Here is a 14,619-nt window from a genome sequence, read left to right as displayed (position 1 = left end):
CATACTTCAAAATTTGATATTTGAGTGAATCTGTTTCTGGGCTACCTTTTTTAATCTACTGGTCTATTTGTCTACTTCTAGGTCTCTACCATAGAGTCATAAACAGTACAGCTTCTTAGTAAAGTGCATATATTTTCTCTTTATGCTTCTTTTCCAGAAGTATATTATCTATTCTTGATGTTTCTTTTAAAATTCAAAAATTAGCTTATTAAAGATTGAAATAATCCTATTGAGATTTTTATTGAAATAGCACTGAATATAAAATAGAGAAATTTTTTTAAAATTCATAAGTTTCAATGTTAAAATTTCCTATTCATGAACATGTGCTATGTCTTCATTTACTTAGGTCTTCTTTAATGCCATTCAAAAATATTTTAAACTTTCTCCACATAGGCTTCTACATATTTCTTATAGATTTATTCCTAATTCCATTTTTGATATTACAAATAAATCTCTTTTAAAGTTGTTTTAAATATTTTCTACTCTTGGATTGGAAGAATCAACATAGTTAAAATGACCTTATTGCCTAAACTGTTATACAGATTTAATGCAATCCCCATCAAAATCCCATCGGCATTTTTTCAAGAATAGAACAAAAATCATCAGATTTGTATGGAAGCGCAAAAGACCCCAAATTGCCAAAGCCATTCTGAGAGAAAAGAATAAGACTGGAGACATCACTTTGCCCAACTTCAAATTATACTACAAAGCAACAGTAATCAAAACAGCATGGTATTGGCAGAAAAACAGACACACGGATCAGTGGAACAGAATTGAGAGTCCAGAAGTAAACTCATATTTATATGGGCAAATAATATTCAACAAAAACCCAAAAACATACATTGGAGAAAGGAAAGCCTCTTCAATAATTGGTGTTGGGAAAACTGGAAAGCCACCTGCAAAAGAATGAAACTAGACTGTTGTCTGTCACCACATACCAAAATTAATTCGAAATGGATTAACGACCTGAATAAAAGACCTGAAATGATAAAATGCATAGAAGAAAACGTAGGAACTAAATTCAGGGACCTTGGACTTAAAGAGAATTTTATGAATTTGACCTCAAAAGCAAGGGAAGTAAAAGCTAAAATAAATGAATGAGACTACATCAAACTAAAAAACTTCTGCTCAGCAAAAGAAATTGTTAACAAAGTAAAGAGAGAACTATCCAAATGGGAAAATGTATTTGCAAGCAACGCCTCCGATAAGGGCCTAATATCCAAAATATACAAAGAACTCATACAACTCATTAACAACAAAAAAGCAAATGATCCGATCAAAAAATGGGCAGAGGACCTGAATAGTTGCTTCTCCCTAGAGGACATGCAAATTGCCAACAAATATTTGAAAAGATGCTCAACATCTCTAGCTATTAGAGAAATGCAAATCAAAACCACAATGAGATCCCATCTCACACCTGTTAGAATAGCTATAATCAACAGGACAAGTAATAACAAATGCTGGAGAGGATGCGGAGAAAAAGGAACCCTCATACACTGCTGGTGGGACTGCAAATTGGCACAGCCACTATGGAAAACAGTATGGAGGGTCTTCAAAAAATTAAGAATTCATCTACCATATGATCCAGCAATCCCTCTACTGGGTATTTACCCGAAAGACTTGAAAACCCATATCCGAAAAGATATTTGCACACCAATGTTCATAGCAGCATTATGCACAGTGGCCAGGATGTGGAAGCAACCGAAGTGTTCTATGAGAGATGATTGGATAAAGAAGCTGTGGCACATATATACAATGGAATATTATTCAGCCATAAGAAGAGATGAAATACTGCCATTTACGACAACATGGTTGAACTTCGAGATAATCATGCTGAGCAAAATAAGCCAGACAGAAAAGGTTGAAAATCATATGATATCACTTATATATGGGATATAAACCTAAAAGCAACAAATGAACAGGACAAACAAACAGAGGCTCATGGACATAGACTATAAATTAGTGGTTACCAGCAGGGAAGGGGTGGAGGGGAGGGGGCAGGTAGACTGGGTAAAGGGGGTCAAATATGTGGTGACAGAAAGAAGTCTAACTATGAAAGGTGAACACACAGTGTAAGTATATATATGCCTTACTGTTAAAGTGTACAGGTGAAACTTATTGGATTTTGTTAACCAATGTCACCATTAAAAATAATTAATTAATTAATTAAAAAAATTTTTACTAATATGTAAAATGTAATTAACATTTTTATAATAATAAAATATTATAAAAATATTCATCTTGTGACGATTTTATATAAGTACATTATCTCTCTTTTGGTTAGTGTATGCCTGATGAATCTGTTTCCATTAATATCTCACAAATAGTGAATAGTTGGATCTCAATAGATTACATTCATGGCCTAAGAGAACTAGTAAGGAATAATGGGGGGCACTGCTGTTCACACAGGACACAAGATAGATCCAAGTCTCACTAGACTAAATATCCATCCATCATTTGATGAACCTGGCTATGCTGAGGGGTGAAGAGAGCCGCCCACAGGGATAGACACATAGCAGCCGATGAGTTCTGGGGCTAAGCGACTGGGTGACCTGAGCGAGAAGACAACAAAGAGGCAGCACTGTTGCTGACAGTCAGCAAGGTGTTCAGGTAGAGCGTACAGGAGAAGGTGGCATGAATGGCATGAGGCACTACAAGGGCAGTTTTGATCTAAGAGCTCATAGTTAAGTGGAGAAGATAATACAGGGAAACAGGGTGCCATCAGTGGAGAATAGAAATGGAGAAGCCCAGTCCGTCTGACACCAGACCACAGAAGGCAATGACCTGAGTCAGAAAAATCCAGGCTTAAGATCTGTAGAAAGTCATCAGAAGGGGTCCTCATTATAGGGTTACAGTGGTGACCCTAGGCCAGAGTGGCTAGGTCAGGGATCGCCTATCTATTCCTGGACATCGCTTAGAACATAACAGATGTGGAAATGCACCAGAATCTTTGAACGTCCATCTTCACAAAGTATATAGGAGGATTTACAAACATGTGACTTACTAACATCTTTTGTTCATAAACCCCTGGACCTATAGATATCCCTGACTCAACTCCAAGGATTTGGCCCTCTAGAGTCAGCAGGGTTACTGGGACCAGCTCTCCCCAATGCTTTTCCCCTTTGCTCTCACACTTTTGCAACCAAAGAAACAGATGCCCACTGCCTCCACTCCTACATGCTCAGTTTCCCTACTGGGGCCTGGCATATGGTAGGTATTCTGTTTGTTAGCTCATATTGACCCCGGTGTACACTCTGGAGCTGACAGCAACTTCAGGGAAAGGCCTGACACTGGGACCCCAGCTCTGGCTCCAGCAGAAACTCTCCAGAGACTTGTAAAGCCCCGCTCCTTCTGTTTCTCCCATGGTCCTCACATACCTCTGAGTCCCCCAGACTGAGCTGTTAGGAAAAGAATTGGGGCCTTAATGAGGACGGGAAGAGATCATCCCCTCAAACTGTTGAAGATGGTGTGAAAACCTGGAAGTGGGGGCATGGAGATATAAGTGACAAACAAAACCAAGGACACGAAAAAGAAAAGCAGAAATAGGGCCACGCAGAGATAAACAGAGGGGACAAAGACAGCCAAAAAAACACAGAGAGTCAGAGGCGGGTAGATACACAAATAGGCAGAGAGAGCCACAGAGAGAACTCTATCCGGTAGGGAATGATGTGGGCAGAGAGCAATAACAGAAGGAAAGAGGCTTCTTGTCATGTGTCCACTAGGATCAGTCAAAGCAGCAGTTGGGCTGTTAATATCTTTCAGAATGGACCAACCCAAGGACTGGTCCTAATGCCTCTAGAGGTCAGCCTCAGACAGTGCCCCAGCATCTCCCTGGAAACACATTCCCTTTTCTGAAAAAGCTGAGATTATCAGCCATAGTTTCCACCTCAGCAAAATCACCCAATGAAGGAGTCAAAGGGAGGGTTTTGTGGTGGAGAGGGTGCCCTGCACTAGGGAAGAGCCTAGAGTTATGTACCCAGCAGTGTTTGCTAATAATTGAACACGATCATATCAAACAAGAAATATCAACCAGAGTTTCATCCAGTTAAACCAAACCTATTAACTATACATACACATCATCTCCAGGATGTAATTTTAACAGGTACTGCAATTTTTGCCTGTGATGTTCACTCCTTATCCAGTGCCTAAAACAGTGCCTGGACCAAAGTAGACATTCAATAAATATTTGCTGAATGAACTTATATGACGCTTGCCAAAGAAATTCCAACTAGGAAAACTAGAGCATTGGTTCTTCCCAAATATTTCATTCCTAGAATCTCCCCAAGCCCACATCTCATGTTCCCTAACAGCAAACTGGAAGGGCTGGCAGATGGAAGGACACAGCATGAAAGAACAAATAGAGAGAAAAGAGCTGGCTCTCCCCAGTCAGATGAACCTGGCTGCAGGCTTCCCTCACCACACAGCTGCTAGGAGCCCTAGAACTTCTGTCTCCATGGTCTCCTGACCTTCGGAAAAACCTAGCCCTTTTCAGAAGGTCAGTTTGACCTTAAAGGCAAAGGAATAGAAAGAAAAGAGTTCAATCAGCCTTTACCTTCCTTCTCCTCTACGCTACTGGAAAGTCATCTCAGAGCTGTGTGAAAGCAGGAGGTCCTTCCTGATGCTCCTGACTCCAAAATGAACTTCCAGGCCTCTGGCTGCGGAGAACCTTGTAGAAGTTGCTGCCTTATATGGTATCATCAAGACTCTGAGAAGCCGCATGATTTCCTTCGCAAGGACTGCAGGCAACCATAACTCAGTGAGAAGGGCACAGTGCTCTCACGAAGGAGTTCCTACCTCCTGCCCTCCACAGCTCTCTCCAACTTAACTCCTCTTTCTCTCCCTGAAGCCTGTGGCTGTTCTCCCCTCCATCCAGCCAGTTCAGACTAACCTTGATCCATTTCCTCCAGCGCCATAAGTCAGGCATCATTCTGATCACACAGCCATAGTCTTCCAGCCCTGGCCAAGAAGAGAGAAGAGACTGCGAAACTCACTCCCCAAAGTCATTTTTATAGAAGGGATCCTGAAACTCAAAGATTCTACCCCCAACCCCAGCGTATTCTTTTTCCACTTTCTCAGACTCCCTTGTGATTCTCTATGTCACAGTGGCCTGGTCCCCCAATCCATAAATACACCACTTTCCCAAATTGTACAAAAAGCGAGAAACTAATCTAAGGCAACCACAGATGAGTTGTTGCTTTTTACATGTCGGGTAAATTTTAAAGTGGACTTTATCCTGTTAAATATTCTTTGTCTTCATTTTGTTTTGCTCTTGTACTGACAGATGTGTCTAACAGTTAAGCTTGAAAAGTTCTCTGCCCAGAATGACTTCCCACCCATACCTCTCCAAGTCACCTATCAATCATTAATTCACTCATGCTTTCAGACACATATGCATGCACTTAGAAAAGTCACTGAGCAATGGGTAAGGCACTGTCCCAGGCACTGGGACTCAAAGACATGTTAATTATTCTCAAATTGCTCACAGTGCAAAGGGAAAGAAATATGTCCTCAGATGCTTAAAGTACCGTGTGATAAATGCTTTCATGTGGACATATTTGTAGCTGTGTGAACAAAGGAGAGATCTATTTTAAATTAGTTTTGGCAGAAATGGGACATTACTGGTTCAAATAACTGAGGCTGCAAAAGAAGCTGGTTTCAGAAATAGTGGGATCTAGAGATAAATGACATCACCTGGATACTCCCCCTTTCTTGGTTACTTTGCATCTACTAGGCTTTCAGCTGCTGACGGTGGCCACACGGAGTGGAATGGGAAGAAGCCCAGACACAGGCGTGAGCAAAACCCTCGCAAAATAGATTTGTGCAAGCCCATGTAGTAAAATCAGCTACGCACGCAAACACATACACGCATACTCCACACAAAAAAATTGTCCTTCACAGGGACTTTCTAAATGGTACTGCCCTGCACTCTCAACTCTAACGGGAAAAAATTGTAATACAAATTTTTGTGCTATGGAGAGGGACCTCAATTGGTGAGTATATCACAGTGATGAAAATAAGAGCTTCTGGGAACCATTAAGGACCTGATCAATGAGATTCATCCTAGGATCAAGATCGGCCTCAGAGAGAGCCGTGTTTGAAATCTCCACTCTCTTTGGTACACAACAGTCCCAAGAGGAGAGGAGAGAATAAGGGAGAAAAGCATCCCCAGGCACCAGGCATTTCTTAGTTTTAGATTCATCACAGACGAAAAAACAAAAAACAAAAAACAAAACTCTGATTTTGCAGATGAGAAACTAAGGCCAAACAGTTTTCATAATTGATAATTATCAAATTGAAAACATACTACTTATTACAAAACACCATAAATAGTTGAAAAATTTGTGTGTCTATATCAAAGTATTCATGCAATTGTTTCTATGTGGAAGCATAATTAGAGGCTTACATTCTCATCTATATTCCATATACTTTTTCTCTGGGCAGCCCGAGTGACATTTCTGAAGCACGGAGCTGATCAAGTTACTTCCTTGATTAAATTCCTTACATGGATCCTCTTTGCTCTCAGAAGGAGACTCATATTTCTTATTATGGCTACCAGCCCTACATGATCCAGCAGGGAAAGAAGATAGAGTTTTAGAACAACCTAAAGGCGAGAAGTCTAACAGGAGTATCCATAAAAAGTTGGGACCTCAAGACTCAACCTTTCGTGTATTTCTCATTAGTGAAAAGTAAAACCACCAAGAAATTGCTTGATCAAGCTTGGCCCTGGGTGAAGAAAAATTCTCTCTCTTGAGAATTTATAGCCACAAGTCAGTATCTCATTGTGGTGTGGTCCAAATTAATAATATAAAAATTGAATTTAAAATTTGGTGGATGGATTAAACAGAAAGTTAAACACAATTAAAAAGAGACAACTAACCTAGAAGATACATCAGCAGAAATTAGCCAGAAACCTGCCTAGGAAACAAAGATATAGAAAATAAGAACAAGAATTTACAGGTATGAAAAATAGAAAAGGAAGCTCTAAAATACAGTGAATTGTACTTGCAGAAACCAATAATAATAAATATCATCGTAAGAGCTAACAAGTGTATAATACATAGTATGTGTCCCTGCTCTAAAGTATTATATAATGAACTCATTAATCTTCACAACAAACCTCTAACGTAGGTAAGAATATCATCCCCATTTTAAAGATGAGGAAACTGAAGCATAAAAGAGTTAGCACAGTTGTCTGAGGCCACATAGAGATGCCGCACAGCCTAGCTTTGTGTTCTTCATCACTATGTAATATTTGAAGAGGTAATAGCAGAAAATTGTCCATAAATATTAAACGACCTACTCCTGAAATCCAGGAAACTTCACAAACACCAAGCATGATATGAAAAATAAAACCACTAGACACATACTGGTGAAAGTGTATCACACCAAAGAAAAAAGAAAGCTCGTAGAAAGAAAAAAGACAGATCACTGCAAATGAATGGCAACTTGATTGATGGCCAACCTCACAATGGGAACACTGGCAGCCAAAGACAGTGCATCTTCAGTGTGCTGGGGGAAAGGAACTGTCACCCTACAAAGTTATGTCTGAAAAGAACCTCTTTAGAAAACGAAGGTGAAACTATGACATTTGCAGGCAGAGAAAAAAAATGGAGCACTTACCACCTACACACTCTCCCAAGAGGAACCCATGAAGAAGGTGTTTTGAGGAATGGATATGAGATGTGAAATGGGAAGGTGAGCAGAAACATTGGTGATTATGGGAATACATTGGAACAAACCTGACTATTTAAAACAATAATAACTTTAAATTCTTGGGAGAAAACAGAATCAAAATTAAGTCCTGGAGCACACACAGTAGGTTGGGAAAAAGGAAACAGAGGCGAAAGCGTCTAAGGTCTTGGTGTCGTTCGTCAGGAGGACAGACTTCTGGGGACAGTTGTAGGGTTTGTCTGCTGCACCGAAAAATGTCCAAGGCAGAGGAGGGGAGGGGCTGCTGCAAGGTGCCGGTTAACCCTCGGGTCCAGGTTCAGGGCTGTGACTACAGTGAGTATCTAGGAAACAAGCTGCTCATTCCCTTATTTGTTGCTAGGCTTCTTCCTGAGTGATATGTAGGTGATACATACACATCTATATATACTACATATTATATTAGTATTTTGTCCAAACTATGCATTATAAATATTTCTTCAATTTGTTGTTTCACTTGCTGGCAATGGCCTTTTCCATGCACCTTTTTCTTCAAACAAAGGCGAGATCAGGACTGCATCAGCTCAAAAAGGGCACCTTTTTAAAATCTGCATAAAGGCGTTAGAAGTGAACTTTTTTATGGGTTAAAAATGCTGATTGCCTTTCAACTTTACATAAGTCTGTTAAATAACTATATTAATCACCTGGAAAATAGACATAGAGTATAAAACCTCAACTAAATGGAGGAGAAAAAAACACCCTCCGTATAGCCAGGGGCTTTCTGAGCGGAACGATACTTCTTATTGTGCTCCCACTTTGATGAAATCTCTAAAATGGGAAGGTCTGGAGACCTGTTTCTGGTAAGATGAAGGTTTGAAGGCCTGCTGACTAAACTTCCAGGGTCACGGCAGTGCCTCCTACCAAAGTAGGTCTGCGTGAAGAGTCCCCTGTGAGCAGCTTCCCTTTTGGGGCAAAGTTTTGCTTGGGACTGCCAAGCACGTGACAATGCCGCTTTCCTCATGCACTCCCCAACACAGTGTACTAGGCCTTACGGTATTTGAAAATCTGAAGGTGAAAGTATCTCAGTGGAGTTTCTCATCTCATTACCCTTTCTCATCCTGAGTATGTTTTAGCATTTTCTTTGTTTGTTTGTTATGTTTAAGTAACATGGATTATCTAGGAAACAAGCTGGTCATTTTTTTATTTGTTGGTAGGCTTCTTCCTGAAATGTGTAGGTGATATATACACATCTATATACACTACATATTATATTAGTATTTTGTCCAAACTATGCATTATACATTTTTTCAGTTTATTGTTTCACTTGCTGAGGATGGAAAAGAAGTTATTTTAATTTTTAATAGTTTTTTATTCGATATTTTTGTTTATGGTTTCTGTATTATGACTAGAAAGATTTTCTCTAATCCAAGGTTATGAAATCATTTTCTCATGTTTTCTTTTGAAATTTAACAAGGTCTAAAACATGACGTATGATCCCTGCTATATTTTACTCTGGATGGCTCCCAATAATATTTATTAAGTAGTCCATCCCTGCGCCTTCCCATTTACAATAGCCCCTTCATCATAAACTGAATTCCATATGCACTTATTTTGATTCCTGAGAATTTCTACCCTGCTCCATTTATCCCTCTGCCTCTTTCATGTCAACTTCTCGTTTTTTTTTTTTTTTTTTTTCGCTGAAACTTGAGATTAGCCACTAATATCTGTTAGGGCTGGCAGGTCCTCATTGCTTTCTCCAGAAGTAGTTGAGGTTACATTTTGTTGTATCTTATTTCCTAAGTAGGAAAGCTATTGTTGTCCTTAGAGGAATTTTGTAGCCAGCCATCTTTCTGAGCTGTCTTTCCCTGTGGTGATCGTCACTTGTACTTCTGAGGTTTCTCAGATGGACTATCACACGACCAGCCACTCTCTCCCAAACCCACTCTTTCAGTCTCCCAGCTTCGGCACCCCCTGGAACCACGCTTGTCAAGCTGGCAAAGGCTCTGTATTGCAGATCACAGGATCAATTCTTAATCTTCCTATTATTCAGTCTCTCAAGTTGGATTGGGACTATCGCTCACTTCCATCTTCTAGAATCAGTTTCTCAGCTCAGTCTCAGGACTCTATCCACTCCCCAAACCCCACACTACCCTTCTGTAGCTGCTTCCTACTGCATTGTTGGCTGCGTCCTCTAAGGGTGCAGAACTTAATGCTGAGTCTCCAAACTCTTCTTCATCAACACTCATTCCCAGGGTGAGCTCACCCAGCTCCTCGGGAATACACGAGCATAGACCTGTGTGTTATGCGTCATTGTATCTTCCCTGCCTGGGACAGTGCCTGGCGCACCGTAGGCTCACGGTAGTGTTGAGTAAAAGCAGAAATGAGTGAATAAGTCTTTTTGCGTGTTTTAAATGCTTCATAGTTAAGTCTTTAAAGAAAAAGACAAGTAACTCAATTTGGCTGCAGCATAGGCACATAAAGGAAGTCATAGTAGCTAAGGCTGAAAATACTGGTTGCCCCTAGGTCACCTGAAAATCATCTAGCTAACAAATATCATGAACAGAAGGAGAAAGGTGACAGATGGTGAGTGTAGTGTGCTAAATTCCTCATCTCTTATGAGGGAACTCAATATACCCGTTGTTGATGTTGACAAATCGGAACTAGTAATGTAGTTTTATTATGCAAAGCTATACTATAATTTGTAAAAGAGTTAAGAACAGAAACTGTAACCAATGGTTACTATTGGGGAATGAGATTACGAGAGACTTTACATTGCGTTTTATACACCGTGGTGTCTTCCAAAATAAGACTAATGTACATATATTACTTCTGTGAGTAAATATAAAAAGATCAGGTGAGCCATGCAAGGCCCTGAATGCCACACAAACTATTCTTTTGCTACGAAAGCCCACATTGCCTGGGCTTCCTGCACAGGCTCACAGTGCCAGCGAAAACCTCCAGGACAGCCATTCCTCACAGGGAGGGGTTCCGTATGAGGAAGGATGAGAAGAGGCCAAGATAAGGGATTGGAGTCAGGGCAAATGAGAAACATCTCGTGAGGTCCTTGTCTCACGCAGAATCTCGTGTACCCTTCGTCAGGAAATCACAGGGGCTGTTCAGCATTTTGATAAGCCCGTCTTGGTCACCAGGTTTCGCTCCTGCTCCTGTCGGCATCTCCCCTCCAGAGGGTAGAAAAGTGTCTCTGCTATTAGTCACTCCTGGAAAAGCTCTTCCTTTTCTACTCCCCACCTCCAACGAGAAGATGGTGCTAAGGTAAGAGCTGGCTCTCCCAAAGGTAGCACTGTTTTCTCACTCTTAGTCCACATGCTCACGATGTCGATTTGGGGGTGGGGCGGGGGGACAGGGGGCCATGGGCATCCATCAGCAGCAGTCAGGAGACATGAAGCTCCCTCACGGAAGCTCTGGATGCTGGTAGCTTAAAGTTTGGGAAAGCCACCCGGGGCCAACCGGGTCCTTCCTGCTTCACGGCTGTTGCTTCCCAAGCTAAACTGCTGTTAATAACCTTAGATTTCACTGATTAGCCAGCTGTTCCACGGGGTTCTTTGTTTTTGTGTTCTCGTATCTGGCTTGTCCCAGCAGAAAACACAGGGCACAATCTAATGGGGTAATTGAGGAGAGTTTAATGAAGGGACTATGTACAAAGGTGTAGGCAAGACTAAGGAAAAATCTATAGAAGATGCAGAGGCCCCCAAAGAAAAGTCATAATAGGGAGCTGTATCCGTTGCCAGGTCTGAAGGGGAAAGGGGAGAAGTTACCGCACGTCAGGGAGGGCTGTTGCTGTAGCTGTAGTTGTCACTGTGACTATAAGAAAGGCCACCAGAAAGGTCCTTTGGTAGAGTAACACTGCCACTGCTGTCTCACAGCCTGGCAGCGAGACCCAGGGAGGTTAAAAACCCTCGATCCCGCTCCTCCTGCTCTCCGGTCACCTGTCAGTGTCTCCCTTTCACTGAGCAGGACGAGGAGCCAGAGGGAAAGCGAGCCCATCGGTGAGGCACAGAGACATCTCCTCCCGAAACACAGAAGAGGTTGGAGAAGATGGAAATGACATTCGATGTCATAGGAGAAAATCTATTTCCTTATAGCCTCCTCACAGTTGGTTTTCCTGGGACTTTCTCTCTCTGTCAATGAAATTGGATCAATTTCTCATTGTATCTACTCAGTTTGTTTGACTATTTTGTTGCACCTCCCTATCTGGTATTATTTTTTGGAATAATCTCTCAGCGTCATCATAAGTGCCTCGTGAATGAAATGTAGTTTGTTTTGTTTTGTTTTGTTTTAATGTAAGAGTCCACAGATTTTTATGAATATTTCAAGTTTATAATTTTGAATGTTCTAGAAAGAAATACATTATAAAAGTTGCTCCTTAAACTGTGTCCCACACACAGAGCTGGGCACTGGGGCACACTAGTGGACAGGAGAAAAGTACTTCTTGTCTTCATAAAGGTGGAACACTGGGCCATTTCTAGCCCAAGAGGACTGGCCATAACCACATTTCTCATAGCAAGAAGTCGTGTTCCCTACATGACCCTAACTCATGATCTTTCTGGTGGATGGACACCCTCAGTCACTGACATAGCCCATAGATCATGCCTTGGGCTTCCAACTTCCTGCCCTTAAAAAGAAATCTCAGTACCATGGCAGAAAGAATGCTGAGCTCAGAGTCTTGTTGTCATCCCACATAACCTGTCGAGACTTTTCTTCTCTTGCCTGCAGGGAACATGTCATGGCCAAGGACAGTGAGTAGAGGTGTTTGGACCATAGAATATTCCTGTGTCAGTAATGGGTCCATGTTGCCCAGGCTCTAGAGTCAGAGAAAACTGGGTTTGAATCCAGGTTCAAGCCTCAAGGCTGTGTGGTCTTTGGGAAGTATCTTAACCTTGCCAAGCCTCCCATTCTCTCTTCTGTAACATGGGGATGGTAATTCCCAGGTAGCAGTGTGGCCCATGAGAATTAGCAATCCTACAGCAGGTGCTCAAGTTTTGTTTCTGTTCTAGTGGCACCAGTGAAGGGTTCCTGAGCACGAATCCAACCATCACGCCAATGAACGGAAGTGACCATGACCTTCTTCAAAATTTCAAGACAAAGATACTGATCTCGCTGACGGTCACCATTGCCCTGGTTGGGCTGGCAGGAAACGCCATCGTGCTCTGGGTCCTGGGGTTCCGCGTGCCGAGAAACGCCTTCTCCGTCTACATCCTCAACCTGGTGGGAGCCGACTTCCTCTTCCTCTGCTGCCAGATCTTACTATCCCTGGATGTATTCATCGCCTACTTCCATTCCGACTCCATTTACATCTCTGGCTTTTTCATGACTGTTTTTACCTTTGCCTACATCGCAGGCCTGAGCTTTCTTAGCATCGTCAGCACCGAGCGCTGCCTGTCCGTCTTTTGGCCCATCTGGTACCGCTGCCGCCGGCCCAGACACATGTCAGCTGTCACGTGTGCCCTGCTCTGGGCCCTGTCCCTGCTGCTGAGCGTCCTGGAAGGGAATTACTGCGGCTTCCTCTTTCGGAATTTTCACGAGGATTGGTGTCCAGTGTTTGATTTCATCACTGCCACGTGGCTGATTTTCTTATTTGTGCTTCTCTCTGGGTCCAGCCTGGCCCTGCTGACCAAACTGCTGTGTGGCTCCCAGCGGGTGCTGCTGACCAGGCTGTACGTGACCGTCATGTTAACGGTGCTGGTCTTCCTCCTCTGCGGCCTGCCCTTTGGCATCCACTGGTTCCTCTTAATCTGGATTCCCAATATTTCAGATACGCTTCCCATTTATCTTCACCGGATTGCGCTCATCCTCTCCTGTGTCAACAGCTGCGCCAACCCCATCATTTACTTCTTCGTTGGCTCCTTTAGGCAGCGATGGCGGAAGCGGCGGCAGACCCTGAAGCTGGTTCTCCAGAGGGCTCTGCAGGACTTTCCTGAGCTGGATGAACGTGAGGGAAGTCTTCCTCAGGAAACCCTGGAGAAGTCGGAAGGCAGTCTGGTGTCCTGATTCAGAGTCTTGCTTTGTTCAGACAGATATGGCTTTGAGAGCCAACTTTGTCCCTATTAGTTTAGGAGGTGTTCTTAAGTCTCTGAGCCTCTGGGTCCCTTAGTTAAAATATTTAACATTAGAATCCTGCTGGTGAGCATTAAGTGGGGCATTAAGTGCCTGTTAAGCACACAGTAAGTGCAGTGTCTCAAGGACTGCCCTACCCGGGGCCTTCGCCCCTGGGAGCTCTGCCAACTCTGGGTCCAGGACTCTTTCCATTTTTTGAAGAATTCTACCTTTGGCAGAAGCTGAAAGTAGTGCAAGAAAAGTCTAAATTTCTTTAACCACTGAACCTGATAGAAACTAAAAGAGTATTACATTTTTGACAAGTTTCTGTAGTGACTCTCCTACAATCTGTCTCTGTAAATTAAAAGAATTAAAGTTCAATCTAGCCCCAACGAACAGTCCTCTTGTATTTGGCAGGCTTTTAGAAAATCTCCCTAGCCTAATAAGTGTTGATTGAATCAATGAATTAATGAAGGGATACATGATTTTTAGGTCAAGTTTGTGCTAAATTACCATCTGCCAGATTTGAGTCGCCATCTTTAAGTTATTGCTTTCACTGTTTTCAATCTTTGTGAGCATGAAGTTCAGTGTTATAACCAGATAGATAAATCAATGTCAAAGTGTATGTAAGCTTCCAGGTAGGTCGTCTTCCTATGTCTCATTTCGCATCCCCTCCAGGAGAATCCCACGTGCTCCTTCCCTTTCCTACCCTTCGCCTTTACCCTGACTCTCCCACTCTGGGGGCTCTCTAATCCTCCACAGCAGGTTTCCAATGGGTCTTACTAGACTGTGTTCTCCGAGGACAAGATCTATGTCAGATTTGCCTTTTGTTCCAAGGAGCTCTTAATATTATTCATCTAATTATAGAAAACTATTTTTAAGTCACATATTCTATAAATCAATATATTAAAATTAAAT

At 42.2% G+C, this 14,619-nt stretch overlaps 1 protein-coding gene across 1 annotated transcript; it reads left to right on the top strand.

The window, feature by feature from the left end:
• Positions 1–10,909: 10,909 nt before the first annotated feature.
• On the top strand, positions 10,910–13,684 carry MRGPRX2 (MAS related GPR family member X2). Its single transcript, XM_039871542.1, has 2 exons — positions 10,910–10,920; positions 12,663–13,684. The coding sequence occupies exons 1-2, from the start codon at positions 10,910–10,912 to the stop codon at positions 13,654–13,656; spliced, it is 1,005 nt and encodes a 334-aa protein (XP_039727476.1). The 3' UTR covers positions 13,657–13,684.
• Positions 13,685–14,619: the final 935 nt, after the last annotated feature.

The sequence above is a fragment of the Pteropus medius genome, unplaced genomic scaffold (assembly GCF_902729225.1).
Source record: "Pteropus medius unplaced genomic scaffold, Ma_sr-lr_union100, whole genome shotgun sequence".
Lineage (NCBI taxonomy): Eukaryota > Metazoa > Chordata > Mammalia > Chiroptera > Pteropodidae > Pteropus > Pteropus medius.
The sequence above is the reverse complement of the archived record's forward strand: the minus strand, read 5'-3'. Positions and strand labels throughout refer to the sequence as shown.